We start from the raw sequence: 21,954 nt of genomic DNA, 5'->3' as shown, positions 1-21,954 counted from the left end.
AGCTCTCGACCGTCTCTGTCTCAGCTCTCGACCGTCTCTGTCTCAGCTCTCGACCGTCTCGACCTCAGCTCTCGACCGTCTCTGTCTCAGCTCTCGACCGTCTCTGTCTCAGCTCTCGACCGTCTCTGTCTCAGCTCTCGACCGTCTCTGTCTCAGCTCTCGACCGCCTCTGTCTCAGCTGTCGACCGTCTCTGTCTCAGCTGTCGATCACCTCTGTCTCAGCTCTCGACCACCTCTGTCTCCGCTCTCGACCGTCTCTACCTCAGCTCTCGACTTTCTGTCTCCGCTCTCGACCGTCTCTGTCTCAGCTCTCGACCGTCTCTGTCTCAGCTGTCGACCGTCTCTGTCTCAGCTCTCAATCACCTCTGTCTCAGCTCTCGACCGTCTCTGTCTCCGCTCTCGACCGTCTCTGTCTCAGCTCTCGACCGTCTCTGTCTCAGCTCTCGACCGTCTCTGTCTCAGCTCTCGACCGTCTCTGTCTCAGCTCTCGACCGTCTCTGTCTCAGCTCTCGACCGTCTCTGTCTCAGCTCTCGACCGCCTCTGTCTCAGCTGTCGACCGCCTCTGTCTCAGCTCTCGACCACCTCTGTCTCCGCTCTCGACCGTCTCTACCTCAGCTCTCGACTTTCTGTCTCCGCTCTCGACCGTCTCTGTCTCAGCTCTCGACCGTCTCTGTCTCAGCTCTCGACCGTCTCTGTCTCAGCTCTCGACCGTCTCTGTCTCAGCTCTCGACCGTCTCTGTCTCAGCTCTCGACCGTCTCTGTCTCTGCTCTCGATCACCTCTGTCTCAGCTCTCGACCGTCTCTGTCTCAGCTCTCGACCGTCTCTGTCTCAGCTCTCGACCGTCTCTGTCTCAGCTCTCGACCGTCTCTGTCTCAGCTCTCGACCACCTCTGACTCCGCTCTCGACCGTCTCTCCCTCAGCTCTCGACCGTCTCTAGGTCAGCTCTCGACCGTCTCTGTCTCTGCTCTCGACCGTCTCTGTCTCAGCTCTCGACCGTCTCTGTCTCAGCTCTCGACCGTCTGTGTCTCAGCTCTCGACCGTCTGTGTCTCAGCTCTCGACCGTCTCTACCTCAGCTCTCGACCGTCTCTACCTCAGCTCTCGACCGTCTCTGTCTCAGCTGTCGACCGTCTCTGTCTCAGCTCTCGACCGTCTCTGTCTCAGCTCTCGACCGTCTCTGTCTCCGCTCTCGACCGTCTCTGTCTCCGCTCTCGACCGTCTCTACCTCAGCTCTCGACCGTCTCTGTCTCAGCTGTCGACCGTCTCTGTCTCAGCTCTCGACCGTCTCTGTCTCAGCTCTCGACCGTCTCTGTCTCAGCTCTCGACCGTCTCTGTCTCCGCTCTCGACCGTCTCTGTCTCCGCTCTCGACCGTCTCTGTCTCCGCTCTCGACCGTCTCTGTCTCAGCTCTCGACCGTCTCTACCTCAGCTCTCGACCGTCTCGACCTCAGCTCTCGACCGTCTCGACCTCAGCTCTCGACCGTCTCGACCTCAGCTCTCGACCGTCTCTGTCTCATCTCTCGACCGTCTCTACCTCAGCTCTCGACCGTCTCTACCTCAGCTCTCGACCGTCTCTGTCTCAGCTCTCGATCACCTCTGTCTCAGCTCTCGACCGTCTCTGTCTCAGCTCTCGACCGTCTCTGTCTCCGCTCTCGACCGTCTCTACCTCAGCTCTCGACCGTCTCTGTCTCAGCTGTCGACCGTCTCTGTCTCAGCTGTCGACCATCTCTGTCTCAGCTGTCGACCGTCTCTGTCTCCGCTCTCGACCGTCTCTGTCTCCGCTCTCGACCGTCTCTGTCTCCGCTCTCGACCGTCTCTGTCTCAGCTGTCGACCGTCTCTGTCTCAGCTGTCGACCGTCTCTGTCTCCGCTCTCGACCGTCTCTGTCTCCGCTCTCGACCGTCTCTGTCTCAGCTCTCGACCGTCTCTGTCTCAGCTCTCGACCGTCTCGACCTCAGCTCTCGACCGTCTCGACCTCAGCTCTCGACCGTCTCTGTCTCAGCTCTCGACCGTCTCTGTCTCAGCTGTCGACCGTCTCTGTCTCAGCTGTCGACCGTCTCTGTCTCAGCTCTCGACCGCCTCTGTCTCAGCTCTCGACCGCCTCTGTCTCAGCTCTCGACCGTCTCTGTCTCAGCTCTCGACCGTCTCTGTCTCAGCTGTCGACCGTCTCTGTCTCAGCTGTCGACCGTCTCTGTCTCAGCTGTCGACCGTCTCTACCTCAGCTGTCGACCGTCTCTGTCTCAGCTCTCGACCGTCTCTGTCTCAGCTCTCGACCGTCTCTGTCTCAGCTGTCGACCGTCTCTGTCTCAGCTGTCGACCGTCTCTGTCTCAGCTGTCGACCGTCTCTGTCTCAGCTGTCGACCGTCTCTGTCTCAGCTGTCGACCGTCTCTGTCTCAGCTCTCGACCGTCTCTAGGTCAGCTCTCGACCGTCTCTGTCTCTGCACTCGACCGTCTCTGTCTCAGCTGTCGACCGTCTCTGTCTCAGCTGTCGACCGTCTCTACCTCAGCTCTCGACCGTCTCTACATCAGCTCTCGATCGTCTCTGTCTCAGCTCTCGACCATCTCTGTCTCAGCTCTCGATCACCTCTGTCTCAGCTCTCGACCGTCTGTCTGCGCTCTCGACCGTCTCTGTCTCAGCTCTCGATCACCTCTGTCTCAGCTCTCGATCACCTCTGTCTCAGCTCTCGACCGTCTCTGTCTCAGCTCTCGATCACCTCTGTCTCAGCTCTCGACCGTCTCTACCTCAGCTCTCGACCGTCTCTGTCTCAGCTGTCGACCGTCTCTGTCTCAGCTGTCGACCGTCTCTACCTCAGCTCTCGACCGTCTCTGTCTCAGCTGTCGACCGTCTCTGTCTCAGCTCTCGACCGTCTCTGTCTCCGCTCTCGACCGTCTCTGTCTCCGCTCTCGACCGTCTCTGTCTCCGCTCTCGACCGTCTCTGTCTCAGCTCTCGACCGTCTCTACCTCAGCTCTCGACCGTCTCTACCTCAGCGCTCGACCGTCTCGACCTCAGCTCTCGACCGTCTCGACCTGAGCTCTCGACCGTCTCTGTCTCAGCTCTCGACCGTCTCTGTCTCAGCTCTCGACCGTCTCTGTCTCAGCTGTCGACCGTCTCTGTCTCAGCTGTCGACCGTCTCTGTCTCAGTTGTCGACCGTCTCTGTCTCAGCTGTCGACCGTCTCTGTCTCAGCTGTCGACCGTCTCTGTCTCAGCTGTCGACCGTCTCTGTCTCAGCTGTCGACCGTCTCTGTCTCAGCTGTCGACCGTCTCTGTCTCAGCTCTCGACCGTCTCTAGGTCAGCTCTCGACCGTCTCTGTCTCTGCACTCGACCGTCTCTGTCTCAGCTCTCGACCGTCTCTGTCTCAGCTGTCGACCGTCTCTACCTCAGCTCTCGACCGTCTCTGTCTCAGCTGTCGACCGTCTCTACCTCAGCTCTCGACCGTCTCTACATCAGCTCTCGATCGTCTCTGTCTCAGCTCTCGACCGTCTGTCTCCGCTCTCGACCGTCTCTGTCTCAGCTCTCGATCACCTCTGTCTCAGCTCTCGACCGTCTCTGTCTCAGCTCTCGATCACCTCTGTCTCAGCTCTCGACCGTCTCTACCTCAGCTCTCGACCGTCTCTACCTCAGCTCTCGACCGTCTCTGTCTCAGCTGTCGACCGTCTCTGTCTCAGCTGTCGACCGTCTCTGTCTCAGCTGTCGACCGTCTCTGTCTCAGCTGTCGACCGTCTCTGTCTCAGCTCTCGACCGTCTCTAGGTCAGCTCTCGACCGTCTCTGTCTCTGCACTCGACCGTCTCTGTCTCAGCTCTCGACCGTCTCTGTCTCAGCTGTCGACCGTCTCTACCTCAGCTCTCGACCGTCTCTACATCAGCTCTCGATCGTCTCTGTCTCAGCTCTCGACCGTCTGTCTTCGCTCTCGACCGTCTCTGTCTCAGCTCTCGATCACCTCTGTCTCAGCTCTCGACCGTCTCTGTCTCAGCTCTCGATCACCTCTGTCTCAGCTCTCGACCGTCACTACCTCAGCTCTCGACCGTCTCTACATCAGCTCTCGACCGTCTCTGTCTCAGCTGTCGACCGTCTCTGTCTCAGCTCTCAATCACCTCTGTCTCAGCTCTCGACCGTCTCTGTCTCAGCTCTCGACCGTCTCTGTCTCCGCTCTCGACCGTCTCTACCTCAGCTCTCGACCGTCTCTGTCTCAGCTCTCGACCGTCTCGACCTCAGCTCTCGACCGTCTCGACCTCAGCTCTCGACCGTCTCTGTCTCAGCTCTCGACCGTCTCTGTCTCAGCTCTCGACCGTCTCTGTCTCAGCTGTCGACCGTCTCTGTCTCAGCTCTCGATCACCTCTGTCTCAGCTCTCGACCGTCTCTGTCTCAGCTCTCGACCGTCTCTGTCTCAGCTCTCGACCGTCTCTGTCTCAGCTCTCGACCACCTCTGACTCCGCTCTCGACCGTCTCTCCCTCAGCTCTCGACCGTCTCTAGGTCAGCTCTCGACCGTCTCTGTCTCTGCTCTCGACCGTCTCTGTCTCAGCTCTCGACCGTCTCTGTCTCAGCTCTCGACCGTCTCTGTCGCCGCTCTCGACCGTCTCTGTCTCAGCTCTCGACCGTCTCTGTCTCAGCTCTCGACCGTCTCTGTCTCAGCTCTCGACCGTCTCTACCTCAGCTCTCGACCGTCTCTGTCTCAGCTCTCGACCGTCTCTCCCTCAGCTCTCGACCGTCTCTCCCTCAGCTCTCGACCGTCTCTCCCTCAGCTCTCGACCACCTCTGTCTCCGCTCTCGACCACCTCTGTCTCCGCTCTCGACCGTCTCTACCTCAGCTCTCGACCGTCTGTCTCCGCTCTCGACCGTCTCTGTCTCAGCTCTCGACCGTCTCTGTCTCAGCTGTCGACCGTCTCTGTCTCAGCTGTCGACCGTCTCTGTCTCAGCTGTCGACCGTCTCTGTCTCAGCTGTCGACCGTCTCTGTCTCAGCTCTCGACCGTCTCTGTCTCAGCTCTCGACCGTCTCTGTCTCAGCTCTCGACCGTCTCTGTCTCTGCTCTCGACCGTCTCTGTCTCTGCTCTCGACCGTCTCTGTCTCTGCTCTCGACCGTCTCTGTCTCAGCTGTCGACCGTCTCTGTCTCAGCTGTCGACCGTCTCTGTCTCAGCTGTCGACCGTCTCTGTCTCAGCTCTCGACCGTCTCTGTCTCAGCTCTCGACCGTCTCTGTCTCAGCTCTCGACCGTCTCTCCCTCAGCTCTCGACCGTCTCTCCCTCAGCTCTCGACCGTCTCTCCCTCAGCTCTCGACCGTCTCTGTCTCAGCTCTCGACCGTCTCTACCTCAGCTCTCGACCGTCTGTCTCCGCTCTCGACCGTCTCTGTCTCAGCTGTCGACCGTCTCTGTCTCAGCTGTCGACCGTCTCTGTCTCAGCTGTCGACCGTCTCTGTCTCAGCTGTCGACCGTCTCTGTCTCAGCTGTCGACCGTCTCTACATCAGCTCTCGATCGTCTCTGTCTCAGCTCTCGATCACCTCTGTCTCAGCTCTCGACCGTCTGTCTTCGCTCTCGACCGTCTCTGTCTCAGCTCTCGATCACCTCTGTCTCAGCTCTCGACCGTCTCTGTCTCAGCTCTCGATCACCTCTGTCTCAGCTCTCGACCGTCTCTGTCTCCGCTCTCGACCGTCTCTGTCTCAGCTCTCGACCGTCTCTGTCTCAGCTCTCGACCGTCTCTGTCTCAGCTCTCGACCGTCTCTAGGTCAGCTCTCGACCGTCTCTAGGTCAGCTCTCGACCGTCTCTGTCTCAGCTCTCGACCGTCTCTGTCTCAGCTCTCGACCGTCTCTGTCTCAGCTCTCGACCGTCTCTGTCTCAGCTCTCGACCGTCTCTGTCTCAGCTCTCGATCACCTCTGTCTCAGCTCTCGACCGTCTCTGTCTCCGCTCTCGACCGTCTCTGTCTCAGCTCTCGACCGTCTCTGTCTCAGCTCTCGACCGTCTCTAGGTCAGCTCTCGACCGTCTCTGTCTCAGCTCTCGACCGTCTCTGTCTCAGCTCTCGACCGTCTCTAGGTCAGCTCTCGACCGTCTCTGTCTCAGCTCTCGACCGTCTCTCCCTCAGCTCTCGACCGTCTCTCCCTCAGCTCTCGACCGTCTCTCCCTCAGCTCTCGACCGTCTCTGTCTCAGCTCTCGACCGTCTCTACCTCAGCTCTCGACCGTCTGTCTCCGCTCTCGACCGTCTCTGTCTCAGCTGTCGACCGTCTCTGTCTCAGCTGTCGACCGTCTCTGTCTCAGCTGTCGACCGTCTCTGTCTCAGCTGTCGACCGTCTCTGTCTCAGCTGTCGACCGTCTCTACATCAGCTCTCGATCGTCTCTGTCTCAGCTCTCGATCACCTCTGTCTCAGCTCTCGACCGTCTGTCTTCGCTCTCGACCGTCTCTGTCTCAGCTCTCGATCACCTCTGTCTCAGCTCTCGACCGTCTCTGTCTCAGCTCTCGATCACCTCTGTCTCAGCTCTCGACCGTCTCTGTCTCCGCTCTCGACCGTCTCTGTCTCAGCTCTCGACCGTCTCTGTCTCAGCTCTCGACCGTCTCTGTCTCAGCTCTCGACCGTCTCTAGGTCAGCTCTCGACCGTCTCTAGGTCAGCTCTCGACCGTCTCTGTCTCAGCTCTCGACCGTCTCTGTCTCAGCTCTCGACCGTCTCTGTCTCAGCTCTCGACCGTCTCTGTCTCAGCTCTCGACCGTCTCTGTCTCAGCTCTCGATCACCTCTGTCTCAGCTCTCGACCGTCTCTGTCTCCGCTCTCGACCGTCTCTGTCTCAGCTCTCGACCGTCTCTGTCTCAGCTCTCGACCGTCTCTAGGTCAGCTCTCGACCGTCTCTGTCTCAGCTCTCGACCGTCTCTGTCTCAGCTCTCGACCGTCTCTAGGTCAGCTCTCGACCGTCTCTGTCTCAGCTCTCGACCGTCTCTGTCTCCGCTCTCGACCGTCTCTGTCTCAGCTCTCGACCGTCTCTGTCTCCGCTCTCGACCGTCTCTGTCTCCGCTCTCGACCGTCTCTGTCTCCGCTCTCGACCGTCTCTGTCTCCGCTCTCGACCGTCTCTGTCTCCGCTCTCGACCGTCTCTGTCTCCGCTCTCGACCGTCTCTGTCTCCGCTCTCGACCGTCTCTGTCTCAGCTCTCGACCGTCTCTGTCTCAGCTCTCGACCGTCTCTGTCTCAGCTGTCGACCGTCTCTGTCTCAGCTCTCGATCACCTCTGTCTCCGCTCTCGACCTTCTCTGTCTCCGCTCTCGACCTTCTCTGTCTCCACTCTCGACCGTCTCTGTCTCAGCTCCCGACCGTCTCTGTCTCAGCTGTCGACCGTCTCTCCCTCAGCTCTCGACCGTCTCTCCCTCAGCTCTCGACCGTCTCTGTCTCCGCTCCCGACCGTCTCTGTCTCCGCTCCCGACCGTCTCTGTCTCCGCTCCCGACCGTCTCTGTCTCCGCTCCCGACCGTCTCTGTCTCAGCTCCCGACCGTCTCTGTCTCAGCTCTCGACCGTCTCTGTCTCAGCTCCATTGGTGTCAATAGGGCACGTCATAGGGGCATGTCCTCCTCCTTCTTCCTGAAGTCGACGACCAGCTTCTTTAGTTTTGCTGACATTGAGGCAGAGATTGTTATCTTTACACCACCCCACCAAGCACTCTATCTCTTTCTTGTGTTCTGTCTCATCATTGTTTGAGGTACGGCCTACGATGATGGTACATGGAAGATTCCAGCGCAGTACAGGCCTTTCGTCTCTCGATGTTACACTGACCTGTGGAACCAATCTGAAGCCCATCTAACCTCCACTATTCCATTCTCATCCATCTGTCTATCCACTGACCATTTAAATGCCCTTAAAGTTGGTGAGTCTACTACTGCAGCCGGCAGTGCGTTCCACGCCCCTACTACTCTCTGAATAAAGAACCTACCTCTGACATCTGTCCTATATCTGTCACCCCTCAGTTTTAAAGCTATGTCCCCTCATGCTCGCCGTCACCATCAGAGGTAAAAAGCTCTCACTGTCCACACTATCTAACTCTCTGACCATCTTGTATGTCTCTATTAAGTCACCTCTCAACCTTCTTCTCTCGAACAAAAACAGCCTCAAGTCCCTCAGCCTTTTCTCGTAAGACCTTCCCTCCAGACCAGGCAACATCCTGGTAAATCTCCTCTGCACCCTTTCCAAAGCTTCTACATCCTTCCTATAATGCGGTGACCAGAACTGTACACAATACTCCACAATGCGGCCGCACCAGAGTTTTGTCCAGCTGCAGCATGACCTCATGGCTCCGAACCTCAATCCCTCTATGAATAAAAGTTAACACACCGTACGCCTTCTTAACAACCCTATCAACCTGGGTGGCAACTTCCAGGGATCTGGACACTGAGATCTCTCTGCTCATCTACATTACCAACAATCTTCCCATGAGCCCAGTACTCTGCATTCCTGTTACTCCTTCCAAAGTGAAACACCTCACAATTTCCCGCATTAAACTCCATTTGCCACCTCTCAGCCCAGCTCTGCAGCTAATCTCTGTCCCTCTGTAACCTGCAACATCCTTCAGCACCACCCACAACTCCACCTACCATAGAATGAGCCCCAATTATCCAGGTATCTGAAACCCTGCCTCCTGCACCATTCCTGTAGCCACGTGTTTGACTCCTTTCTCCCTCCCTATTCCTCGCCTCGCTAGCACATGATACGGGTAACAAACCAGAGATAACAACTCTTGTTTGTTCTAGCTCCAAGCTTCCAGCCTAGCTCCCTGAATGTTGGCCTTAAATCCCCAGCCTTTTTCCTACCTATGTCGCTGTGCCCCCTCCCCCTCGAGGATCCCGAAAACATGATCAGAGACATCACAAAACGTAACACCTGGGAGGCAACACACCAACCGTGAGTCTCTCCCGTTCCCTCAGAACCTCCTATCTGTCCCCCTAACTGTGGAGTCCCCAATGACTACTGCTCTCCTCCTCTGCCCCCTTCCAGTCTGAGCAACAGGGACAGACTCTGTACCAGAGACCTGTACCCCATGGCGTACCCCTGGTAGGTCGACACCCCCCCCAACAGTATCCAAAACGGTATACTTGTCGTTGAGGGAAACAGCCGCACTGCCTGCCGGTTCCCTTTCCGTCCCCTGATGGTATCCCATCTACCATCTTCTTGTACCTGAGGTGTGATGACCTGCCTGTAACTCCTCTCAATAAACCCCCGTCCGCCTCCCAAATGATCCGAAGGTGTCATCAGGCAACCTGTAGGTGGAGTTGGGATGATGTTTGGCCACACAGTCATGAGGGAGAATGGTAAGGGGCTGAGTACACAGCAGTACTGGGCGCCAGTGTTGAGGATTATCGTGAAGGAGATGCTGTATACCTATCTTCACTGACTGCGGTCTGTGGGTCAGGAAGCCAAGGATCCAGCCGCAGAGGGTGGAACAGACACTCAGGTCTCCGAGTTTGAAGATTAGTTTGGTTGGAATTATAGGAAAATTCATAATATATCAGATTCGTAACCGGGTGGGCCGATGTGGAGTGAGGCAGCAAGTGTCAGTATTTAAATGTAGAGGGATTGCACAAATTTGCGCCACACCTGTTGAAATATTGGTGCAATTCTGCTCTCGCTGCTGTAGGAAAGATGTTGTGAAAGGGTTCAGAAAAGATTTACAAAGACATTGCGGGGGTTGGAGGAGTTGAGCTATAGGGAGAGGCTGAACAGGCTGGGGCAGATTTCCCTTATAGAGGTTTATAAAATCATGAGAGACCATGGATAGGATAAATAGACAAGGTCATTTCCTTGGGGTGGGGGTGTCCAGAACCAGAGGGGCATAGGTTTAGGGCGAAAGGGGAAAGGTTTAAAAGAGACCTAAGGGGCAACATTTTCACACAGAGGGTGGTCCGTGTGTGGAATGAGCTGCCAGAGGAAGTGGTGGGGGCTGGTACAATGACAGCATTTCAAAGGTGGATGGGAACATGTATAGGAAGGGATTGGAGGGATATGGGCCAAGGGCTGGCAGGTGGGACTAGATTGGGTTAGGGATAACTGGGTCAGCACAGACAGGTTGGACCGAAGGGTCTGGATCTTTGCTGTACATCTCTATGATTCCATGAGATTTGAGATTCCTTGTGCATTAATTACAAAAGTTACCCATCCACGCTCAGCCTTGACAATGTTACAAACAGTCCATTTTCCTTCCCTGTTACCTACTGATCTTGGATGCTGGCTTTTAGTGATTAATGACTGAGGATTGCAAAATTCATCTCAAAGAAGTCATACAGCACGGAAACAACCAGTTTCGGCCCAACCAGTCTGTGCCAAACATAACCCAAACTAAAGCAGTTCCCACCTGCCTACTCCTAGCCGATGTCCTTCCAAACCTTGCCTGTTCACATCTCCATCTGAATGTCTTTTAAATGTTGTAATTCTACCGTCATCCACCACCTCTTCAGGAGTTCAGTCCACACGTCAACCACCCTCTGTGGAAGAAAATTTGCCTCTTTTGTTTTTTTTTTCAAATCTCTCTCCTCCCAACTTAAAAATGTGCCCCCTAGTCTTGAAATCCTTCAACCTCCGGGAAAAGACAACTATCGTTAACTCTGTCCGCACCCCTCATTATTTTATAAACTTCTATCAGGTCACCTCTTAGTCTCCGACGCTCTAGTGAAGAGAGTCCCAGCCTATTCAGCCTTTCTTTATAACTCAAAACTTTGGTAGCTTTTTCCAGTCTTTTTCTCTGTTCAAGTAATATTCAGCTCCTCTGTTCTTTCTGATGTTACATTTTACCACATTGTATTCCATCTGCTCAAGTTTTTACCCAGGCAACAGTGAGGACTGCAGATGCCCCTCGCATGCTTTCTGACCTACTATGCTTTTCCAGCATCACTCTGATCTAAACCCAAGTTTTTACCCACTCACTCTGTATCACCGTCAACAAGGCTGAGGGGTGATTTTATAGAGGTTTATAAAATCATGAGGGACATGGATAGGGGTAAATAGACAAGGTCTTTTCCCTGGGGTGGGGGAGTCCAGAACTAGAGGATGTAGGTTTAGGGTGAGAGGGGAAAGGGAGCTGAGGGGTAACTTTCTCACCCAGAGGGTGGTACGTGTGTGGAATGAGCTGCCAGAGAAAGTGGTGGAGGCTGGTACAATGACAGCATTTAAAAGGTGGATGGGGATGTGGATGGGAAGGGGTTAGAGGGATTTGGGATAAGTGCCGGCAAACGGGGCTAGATTAGGTTGGGATATCGGGTCAGAACGGACGGATGGACCAAAGGGTCTGTTTCCGCGCCATACACCTCGATGACATCTGCATCAGCACACCCAGCCGCCTTATATTTTGTTGGGATGTGTTCCCAGGGTAGGAGATTGAGGCGCTGCCATGGAATATGACCACTGGGAATCCCACCGGAACCAGAAACCCTCTCGGAGCAAAACATTTCTAACACAAGGCCAGTGTCGGAATAACCGAAAGGCTCAGGCTGATCTGTCCTGCCCACTGCCACCTGTTGGCTGTTTGTCCAGAGAGAGAGAAAAGTTGACTGTGCCTCCTGAATGGGATTAAACTGTTTCATTATTTAACACAGTTCGATTGGGAGTGTCCAGGGAGAGGAGTTTGACACGATCCAGGCAGAAAGGGGGTCAGGAAGCCCTTCAACGTGAGCTTGCTGACTTCATTGCCAGGACAGGTGAAGGTGAAGGTGAATTTGAAAGCAGCTGCAGACACAGACTTCGTGTTCCACCAGCTCTGTATTGCTCCTCCTGTCGTTGTGTTTCTCCAGCTGAACTTCACCTGCCACCCAGTAAACCTTGTCGATGTTTTTTTGTAGTCCCACGCTAACCTCCTCACAGTGCACGGTGGGTTTACGCCACACAGGTGCCAGGCAATGACCACCTCTCATAAGAGACAGTCTAACCATTGCCCATGATAATGTCGGTGGCACAGTGGTTAGCACTGCTGCCAGAGACCCGGGTTCGATCCCACCCTCAGGCGACTGTCTGTGTAGAGTTTGCACATTCTCTCCCCCCCCCCCCCCCCCCCACCTCTGCCGTGTCTGCGTGGGTTTCCTCCAGGTGCTCCGGTTTCCACCCGCAGTCCAAAGATGTGCAGGTTAGGGTGCCATGATCAATTACCCATAGTGTTAGGTGAAGGGGTAAACGTAGGGGAGTGGATCTGGGTGGGTTGCACCTCAGAGAGTCGGTGTGGACTGTAAGTAATCTAATCTAATCAACGGCGTTACTGTCACTGAAATCCCCCCCAGCATCCAAACTATCAACATCCTGGGGGTTACTGTTGACCAGAAACAGAACATGGGCCAGTCCGGTATACACCCAGCAGCTACAAGAGCAGGGTCAGAGGCTGGGAATCCTGCAGCAACTCACTCCTCTCCTGACTTGCTCCTGGATGGGGGGGGTCAGCTCCGACAATACTCGAGAAGCTCCACACCACCCAGGGCAAAGCAGCCCCCACCCCCCACTCCCCGCTCGATTGTCCCCACACCCACAAACCCCCGCTCCCTCCCTTCACCCCACCCCACGCTCACTCACAGCAGTGTGTACTGTCTACAAGACCCACTGCAGAACCTCACCCAGGGGCTCCTTCCCAAACCCTCACCCCCCCACCATCTAAAAGGCCGGTGGTGGCAGCAGATACATGGGGAACCCACCCCCTCCCCAACTCAAAGCCACTCCCCGTCCCGGAATCTATCGGCCGTTCCTTCATGTGTCAGAATCCTGGGATTGCCCCCTTCCCTGAGGGGCATCGTAGGTTTACCCCCCAGCACGTGGACTGCAGCTCACCCCCACCTTCTCAAAGGGGCTAATCAGGAATGGGGCAATAAATGCTGCACCCAGCCAACAACACCCACGCCCCCCCCAGATATCCCAACCCAATCTAGTCCCACCTGCCAGCCCTTGGCCCATATCCCTCCAAACCCTTCCTATTCATGTCCCCATCCAGATGCCTTTTAAATGCTGTCATTGTACCAGCCTCCCCCACTTCCTCTGGCAGCTCATTCCATACACGTACCATTCTGTGTGAAAAAGTTGCCCCTTAGGTCTCTTTTATATCTTTCCCCTCTCACTCTAAACCAACGCCTCTCTAGTTCTAGACTCCCCGACCCCAGGGAAAATACTTTGTCTATTTACCCTCTCCGTGCCCCCTCATGATTTCATAAACTTCTATATGGTCACCCCTCAGCCTCTGACGCTCCGGGGAAAACAGCCCCAGCCTGTTCAGCCTCTCCCTGTAGCTCAAACCCTCCAACCCTGGCAACATTCTTGTAATTCTTTTCTGAACCCTTTCAAGTTTCACAACATCTTTCCGATAGGAAGGAGACCAGAATTACACACAATATTCCAACAGTGGCCCTAACCAATGTCCTGTACAGCCGCAACATGACCTCCCAACTCCTGTACTCAATACTCTGACCAATAAAGGAAAGCATACCAAACGCCTCCTTCACTATCCTATCAACCTGCGACTCCACTTTCAAGGAGCTATGAACCTGCACTCCAAGGTCTCTTTGTTCACTTTAACAACTGTGTATTGAATTTAGAATGACAGTGATAATATTGGAGGCTGGGGGAATCCTCCCCTGCCTCTCTGCCAGGTTCGGATTTTCCAGAACAATTCTTCCGTGGACAGTGACTGTCTCTGGCCAAACCCAACACTCGTAGCCCATCTCAATTCCTCACCGAGGGTCTGACTCGGTCATTTCAAAAGGCAGTCTGGAGTCACATGTAGGCCAGACCAGGTGAGGATGGCAGTTCGCCTCCCCTGAAGGGCACCAGTGAAGCAGATGGGTTTTTTCCCGACAATCGACAATAGATTCATGGTCATCTTGAGACTCTTAATTCCAGATTGGTTTGATTGAATTCAAATTCTCCCATCTGCTGCTAAGCGGGATTTGAACCTGGGTCCCCAGAACATTATCTCTGTGGAGTACCAGTCCAGCGATAACATCACCAGGCCATCTCCTCCCTGAAGGATATAGAACATATCCTTCACAGTACTGGCCCTTCGGCCCTCAATGTTGTGCTGACCTGTGGAACCAGTCTGAAGCCCATCTAACCTCCACTATTCCATTAACCCACACTATCCCATTCTCATTTATCCACCGACCATTTCAATGCCCTTAAAGTTGGCGAGTCTACTACTGCTGCAGGCAGTGTGTTCCATGCCCCTACTACTCTCTGAGTAAACAAACTACCTCTGACATCTATCCTATATCTACCACCCCTCAATTTAAAGCTATGTCCCCTCATGCTCGTCATTACCATCCAGGGAAAGAGTCACCTCTCAACCTTCTTCTCTCTAACGAAAACAGCCTCAAGTCCCTCAGCCTTTCCTCCTAAGACCATTCCCTCCAGACCAGGCAACATCCTGGTAAATCACCTCTGCACCCTTTCCAAAGCTTCCACATCCTTCCTATAATGTGGTAACCAGAACTGTACACAATACTCCACAATGCGGCCGCACCAGAGTTTTGTCCAGCTGCAGCATGACCTCATGGCTCCGAAACTCAGTCCCTCTATGAATAAAAGCTAACACATCATACGCCTTCTTAACAACCCTATCAACCTGGGTGGCAACATCCAGGGACCTATGTACCTGGACACCGAGATCTCTCTGCTCATCCACATTGCCAACAATTTTCCCATGAGCCCAGTTCTCTGCATTCCTGTTGCTTCTTCCAAAGTGAATCACCTCACAATTTTCCACATTAAACTCCATTTGCCACCTCTCAGCCCAGCTCTGCGGCTTATCTATGTCCCTCTGTAACCTACAACATCCTTCCTCACCGTCCACAACTCAGTTTACGGGTTGAATTTAAATTCTGCTGGATACCGTCGTGGGATTGGAACTGCACAAAGTTTGTGAGAAGATTTGTAGCTCGGGTGCTCATTGTTGTGGTTCTGTCCGCCGAGCTGGGAATTTGTGTTGCTGACGTTTCGTCCCCTGTCTAGGTGACATCCTCAGTGCTTGGGAGCCCTCTGTGAAGCGCTTCTGTGATCTTTCCTCCGGCATTTGTAGTGGTTTGTCTCTGCCGCTTCCAGTTGTCAGTTCCAGCTGTCCGCTGCAGTGGCCGGTAAATTGGGTCCAGGTCGATGTGTTTGTTGATAGAATCTGTGGATGAGTGCCATGCCTCTAGGAATTCCCTGGCTGTTCTCTGTTTGGCTTGTCCTATAATAGTAGTGTTGTCCCAGTTATGTTGGAACTGCAATCTGACTTGAAGGCTCCCCCCCAGCCCTTGGGCAGCGGGTGATGGGACCAAGCCACTGACAAGGCACATGGGGTGGGGGGGGCACCACCTATCAAAGTGAGGGACGAGTGCAGGGTCATGGAACAACAAGGAGGCTTCAGTCAAACAGGGTGTGTACCTGCAGAGGCTGCTTTCCCCCACCAGGGGTCACCTCACCTCAGTGTTCACACATGCACCGTGTCTGTGCAGCCTGCAAGGTACAGAGAACAAGGGCTGGAAATCTGACACAGACACAGGCAGGGCTGGAGAAACACAGCAGGTCTGACAGCTTTCTCCACAGTAAACGTCTCCCAGTCAAATCAGCACCAGGGACCCAGGTTCAATCCCACCCTCGGGGCGACTGTCTGTGTGGAGTTTGCACATTCTAACCCCTTCCCCGTGTCTGTGTGGGTTTCCTCCGGATGCTTTGTTTCCTCCCACTTGTCCAAAGATTAGCAGGTTAGGGTGGATTAGCCATGCTAAATTACCCATAGTGCCCAGGGATGTGCAGGTTAGGGTGGATTGGCCGTGCTAAATTACCCATAGTGCCCAGGGATGTGCAGGTTAGGGTAGATTGGCCATACTAAATTACTCATAGTGCCCAGGGATGTACAGGTTAGGGTGAAAATAAGTAATGCTGGAGATCACAGTGGGTCAGAGAGCATCCATGGAGCCAGAGCAAGCTCACATTTTGGCCTAGATCTGAGCTGAAGTGAAGCGTGGAGGGGGAATGGGGTGGTGGGGTGTAGAGTGCTGCTGGATATAAGATGCTAACAGTTCACATTCAGTGACTGGAATGTGCGAGTGGAAGAACATAGGTGTGTCTATCTCCCAGACTGGAAAGAACAGACTGTCCCAATGGGGTAGGGGGGAGGGGAGAGAGAGGGAGGATACAGTGACAGAGAGTGCAACAAGTCAAGCTGAAAGAAAGGAAAGGCACGGGAGTTGGTTCACAGTGTGAAAGTGTTGAACCCAGTATTAAGCCTGGAATGCTGCAGAGTGCCTCGTCTGAAGATGAGACGATGGTCCTCCAGTTTGCGCTGTGATTCACTGGAACAGTGCAGCATGCCGATGAAAGGCGGGTGGGCACACAAGTGGGACGCTGCGTTAAAGTCAACGGTTACGGGGAGGTCAGGGTGCACCAACCGGAGGTGTTCTGCAAAAGCGGTCACCCAGTCTACGATCGGTTTCTCCAAAGCGGAGTAGGCCACGCTGGGTGCAGTGAATACAACACACAAGATTGGAGGAGGTACTGACTGCTTCACCCGGACAGACTGTTTCGGCCCTTGGATAGTGAGCAGGGAGGGGCCGAAGGGCCGAGTGGTGCACCTTCTGCGGAAGGTGCCATGGGAAGGGGGCGGGTGTTGATGGACCTGCAGAGGCTGCTTTCCCCCACTAGGGGGTCACCTCGTCAAGGAAGGGCCCAGGGTGTCCCCGAGGGAAAGGCCCTTGTTAAATGAAGCCAGGGGAGTGAGGGGAACATATTTTGGTGGTGGGGATCTGCTGGAGTTGTATGAAATGTTGCAGAAGCTGGTGGAATGAAAAGTGAGATGGAGGAGGAGCTGATCTCGCTGTCGGGAGTGATGGGAAGGGGCAAGGGCGGAAGCATGGGTGATAGGTCGGACAGGGTTGAGGGCCCAGTCAGCCACAGTGGGTGGGAAACCACAGTTGTGGAAGAAGCAAGCCAGGTCAGCAATGCTGTGTTGGAAGGTGCAGGTTAGGGTAGGTTGGCTGCGCTAAATTACCCATAGTGCCCAGTGGTGTGCAGGTTAGGGTGGATTGGCCATGCTAAATTACCCATAGTGCCCAGGGATGTGCAGGTTATGGTGGGTTGGCCATGCTAAATTACCCATAGTGCCCAGGGATGTGCAGGTTAGGGTGGATTGGCCATGCTAAATTACCCATAGTGCCCAGGGATGTGCAGGTTAGGGTGGATTGGCTATGCTAAATTACCCATAGTGCCCAGGGATGTGCAGGTTAGGGTGGATTGGCCGTGCTAAATTACCCATAGTGCCCAGGGATGTACAGGTTAGGATGGATTGGCCGTGCTAAATTACCCATAGTGCCCAGGGATGTGCAGATTAGGGTGGATTGGCTATGCTAAATTACCCATAGTGCCCAGGGATGTGCAGGTTAGGGTGGATTGGCCATGCTAAATTACCCATAGTGCCCTGGGATGTACAGGTTAGGGTGGATTGGCCGTGCTAAATTACCCATAGTGCCCAGGGATGTGCAGGTTAGGGTGGATTGGCCGTGCTAAATTACCCATAGTGCCCAGGGATGTACAGGTTAGGATGGATTGGCCATGCTAAATTACCCATAGTGCCCAGGGATGTGCAGATTAGGGTGGATTGGCTATGCTAAATTACCCATAGTGCCCAGGGATGTGCAGGTTAGGGTGGATTGGCCATGCTAAATTACCCATAGTGCCCTGGGATGTACAGGTTAGGGTGGATTGGCCGTGCTAAATTACCCATAGTGCCCAGGGATGTGCAGGTTAGGGTGGATTGGCCGTGCTAAATTACCCATAGTGCCCAGGGATGTACAGGTTAGGATGGATTGGCCATGCTAAATTACCCATAGTGCCCAGGGATGTGCAGATTAGGGTGGATTGGCTATGCTAAATTACCCATAGTGCCCAGGGATGTGCAGGTTAGGGTGGATTGGCCATGCTAAATTACCCATAGTGCCCAGGGATGTGCAGGTTAGGGTGGATTGGCCGTGCTAAATTACCCATAGTGCCCTGGGATGTACAGGTTAGGGTGGATTGGCTGTGGTAAATGCAGTGGTGTAAGGATGATGGGTATGTGTGAGATGCTCTTCGCAGGGTTGGTGTGGACTTGATGGGCCGAAGTGCCTGCTTCCATCTGCAGGGATTTTCTGGACATTTTTGCCATCTCCAATCGCAGCCCCTACCTGCCCTGGGGAGGTGTAGGACGTTCACCCCTGTGTCTGCGACCAGGGGACAGAGTGTGACCACCCCCTCCTATCCCCAAACCGACACCCCAGGTTCAATCCCGAAGGTTCCTCTCCACTGCCTGTAGGATCCAGAGCTGCTGCCAAACCCACCCCCTCCAGAACTGAGCACCGAACTCCAGGCTGCGCTGCACCAGTGCTCAGGCGTCGGGACAGGTGCTACATAAACGCAAGTCGCTCCCTTCCTCCACAAAGGATCCCAGAACAAACCTGATAGCCCACCTCCCCCCACCCAAACTCTTCCTTAAATCGTTCTCTCCTGCCTCCCTAACCCAAAAATAAAGAAACTGTCCCCTTTAACAGCGTGCAATGTAATTACGGACTTTATATTAACAACGTGCCCCTTTAAGGAATATTCCCCCACCCCCCACTGCTCTGAAAGGCAGGCAAAAGATTTTGCAAACTAACCCTTGGCTCTGTCCCTCTCTCTGATTTGTGTAACCTCTCAGCCCTGAGTCAGCTCTCTGCAGTTTGTTGTTCAGCATGTTTCCTCCCCCCCCCTTACAAATATATTATCTCTGACCTTGACATTATATTGGAGGGCTGAGGTTGGATGTTGACCGAATTCCACACAAAAAAAGGGAGGGGGGGTGAGGTTTTGAGGGGCGGCTGGCAAGGTGTTGGGGAGTTGAGTAGAGAGAGAGTGAGTGAGTGGGATGTTCGCATTGCATTCAAAGAAATACATATTACAATATAAACTCAAACGAGCTGGGGTCTGTGAATGTGGTCTCTTCCCCCCCTTCCCCGACCCTGTTGCCAAGTGCAAGGCTCTCGAGGGGAGGAGCCAGGCGATATAAGAAAGCAATTCAGCAAAGACAGAGAGTGAGACACACAAAAACAGTGAAGGTGGAATCTCAATCCAACTCGGGAGCTAGAGCAGGCTGCTAAACCCGGACAGTGAGAGAGAGAGGCAGGCAGGAGCTGGGGAGGGTTCATTGCAAACAATTTTGCATTTCTGCCAGCCCCCAGCCACGAAATGTTGCTGTTTTCCCTCTGGCTGAAGCCTGCTGGAATTGTGCGGTGTTTTATGTGAGTCTCCCTCACCTCACCTTGTGTGTCCATGTCCTGGGAGCAGGCTGCAAACCCGTGCAAAGAGATTCGTGCTCCAGGGATTCAAGATCTCCCCTTTTGGCTTTAGTTGCTCTCTTGCTGTAGTTTTGCAGTAACCCCCCCCCCCCCCTTCCCCCACTTTCCCTCATAAGTTATTCCCTCCTCCCCACTTTGTTTTGATTTGCCCCTCCGGGAAGGGGTTTGGCTGTGTGTTGAGCATCTCTCTGCACCTTCCCCCTTCCCCCCCCCCCCCCATCAGTTTGCACCGTGCACAGCGACCTGCCTTGGCTGTTTGCAGAGGTCCGCAGCAGCCGCAGGGATGGCAGAGAGCAGCCGGCTGAGGAGCCCCTCCAGCCGAGGAGGGGGCAGGAGCTCCGAGTCCCTGCACTCGGCGGCGGAGAGCGACAAGGGGGACCGAGGAGATGGTGCTGGTGAGGGGGTAGCCCTGAAGAAGGAGATCGGGCTGGTCAGCGCCTGTGGCATCATCGTCGGTGAGTGCACCCCTCTGCTAGACTCTTTTTCTTTCCAGCAAAATCCAGCAACACCTTCCACCCCCCTTATGTATGTGTGTGTGTGTGTGGGGGGGGGGGGGCTACAGCTTGCAAACTAATTTGGACATTCTGCCATGGGGGTGCAAAGGGCTGAGATTTATGGGGGGGCGCTCTCCTGGTGAGTCAGAGTTGCAGGATGAGGACTGTGTCTTCCTTCACCCCCCCCCATCACAGCCCCTGGGGGGGTGGATGGGGAGAGGGGGCTAAAGGAGGGGCAATTCTCTGCATCTACACTCCTTGACCTGTCCCCCCTTCCTCCCCATCCCATGAGGTCCATTGGGATTGTGTCCAATGGGAGTGAACGGGAAAAGGGATTGGCGTCCATTGGGATTGGGTCCAATGGGAGTGAACAGGAAGGGGGTTTGGGGTCCATTGGGATTGGGTCCAATGGGAGTGAACAGGAAGGGGGTTTGGGGTCCATTGGGATTGGGTCCAATGGGAGTGAACGGGAAGGGGGTTTGGTGTCCATTGGGATAGTGTCCAATGGGAGTGAACAGGAAGGGGGTTTGGGGTCCATTGGGATTGGGTCCAATGGGAGTGAACGGGAAAAGGGATTGGCATCCATTGGGATTGGGTCCAATAGTGAACGGGAAGGGGGTTTGGGGTCCATTGGGATTGTGTCCAATGGGAGTGAATGGGAAGGGGGTTTGGGGTCCATTGGGATTGGGTCCAATGGGAGTGAACGGGAAGGGGGTTTGGGGTCCATTGGGATTGGGTCCAATGGGAGTGAACGGGAAGGGGGTTTGGGGTCCATTGGGATTGTGTCCAATGGGAGTGAACAGGAAGGGGGTTTGGGGTCCATTGGGATTGGGTCCAATGGGAGTGAACGGGAAAAGGGATTGGCATCCATTGGGATTGGGTCCAATAGTGAACGGGAAGGGGGTTTGGGGTCCATTGGGATTGTGTCCAATGGGAGTGAATGGGAAGGGGGTTTGAGGTCTATTGGGATTGTGTCCAATGGGAGTGAACGGGAAGGGGGTTTGGGGTCCATTGGGATTGGGTCCAATGGGAGTGAACGGGAAGGGGGTTTGGGGTCCATTGGGATTGTGTCCAATGGGAGTGAACGGGAAGGGGGTTTGGGGTCCATTGGGATTGGGTCCAATGGGAGTGAATGGGAAGGGGGTTTGGGGTCCATTGGGATTGTGTCCAGTGGTAGTGAACAGGAAGGGGGTTTGGGGTCCATTGAGATTGGGTCCAATGGGAAGAGGCTGATCCAATGTAATTGGGAAGGGGTGTAACAATACATGGAAGAGGGAAGAGCAACAAGACTTTGTCCCTGCCTGTGCTGGCAGAGTGATGGTGAATCACAGCTGTATTGGGATCACTGAGGGGGAAGGAGGGGAACATTACCACGGGATAACAGGATAAAGCGTGATCCCGGAAGGTTAACAGACCCATCGGGGTGCCAACGGGCGAAACATTTTCACGCAAGAGCTTAGAAGAGAGGGCTGTGTGGCAGCCATGATGGTACGGGGGCAGGACGGGCAAACCATTGAGGCAATGCATGCTGGGAAACGGCCCCATTAACGCCACAGTTTCAATGTTAAACCCAAACCCAAGGTCACAAACTGCGAGGGTGACTTAGGAGGACTCTGGTTGAAGGAAGCAAACAATAACTTAATTTACGTAGCTCATTTCAGATTGACATCTGCCAGGAGGGAAACCTGGCACCGAGCCCCCCCGCCCCCCCCCCCCCCCTCCACACACACACGCGTGCGCACACACACACACACACACACACACACACACACAGCGATGTGAGGCTGGGGACCAGAGCCCCAGTTTCAGGGGTTCAGAAAGGAAGAAAGTGAGGTAGAGAGGGAGGAGAGGGCACTCTATATTCCAGCAGGGGGCACAGGGAGCTGTAGGCATGGCCGCCCCGTGGCAGAGCGATTTCAAATCGGCTTTTCCCAAGAGGCTGGGATTGGAACGTGGGGGGGAGGGCCGCGATCTCAGCGGGGCCGGGGCTGATAGGCCATGGGTTTGGAGAGAGAGGAGTAGAGGGTGAGAGTTTGAAAATCTTTGGCATTGGAGCCAGTGAGCAGGGAGGATGGGAAATGTGTGTGTGTGTGTGTGACGCAATGGCAGAGTTCGGGATGAGTCCAAATTCCTGGAGGCAGGAATGTGGTCAGACTGGCCGGGAGCGTGCGTGTGAGAGCATGGC

The 21,954-nt window shown here is 54.6% G+C and overlaps 1 protein-coding gene across 2 annotated transcripts in view; it reads left to right on the top strand.

Annotated features, from left to right (window-relative positions):
* Positions 1–21,954, top strand: part of LOC132807133 (large neutral amino acids transporter small subunit 2-like) — a 123,809-nt gene that overhangs the window by 49,368 nt on the left and 52,487 nt on the right. Inside the window, exon 2 of one of the 2 annotated variants that reach the window (XM_060821447.1) lies at positions 19,499–19,730. In XM_060821447.1, the coding sequence (XP_060677430.1) occupies positions 19,559–19,730 (172 nt within the window). In that variant the 5' untranslated portion in view covers positions 19,499–19,558. The remainder of the gene's footprint in view (positions 1–19,498; positions 19,731–21,954) is intronic. The other variant, XM_060821446.1, reaches the window with a different exon arrangement.

The sequence above is a fragment of the Hemiscyllium ocellatum genome (assembly GCF_020745735.1).
Source record: "Hemiscyllium ocellatum isolate sHemOce1 chromosome 27 unlocalized genomic scaffold, sHemOce1.pat.X.cur. SUPER_27_unloc_1, whole genome shotgun sequence".
In the NCBI taxonomy this organism is placed as follows: domain Eukaryota; kingdom Metazoa; phylum Chordata; class Chondrichthyes; order Orectolobiformes; family Hemiscylliidae; genus Hemiscyllium; species Hemiscyllium ocellatum.
The sequence above is the reverse complement of the archived record's forward strand: the minus strand, read 5'-3'. Positions and strand labels throughout refer to the sequence as shown.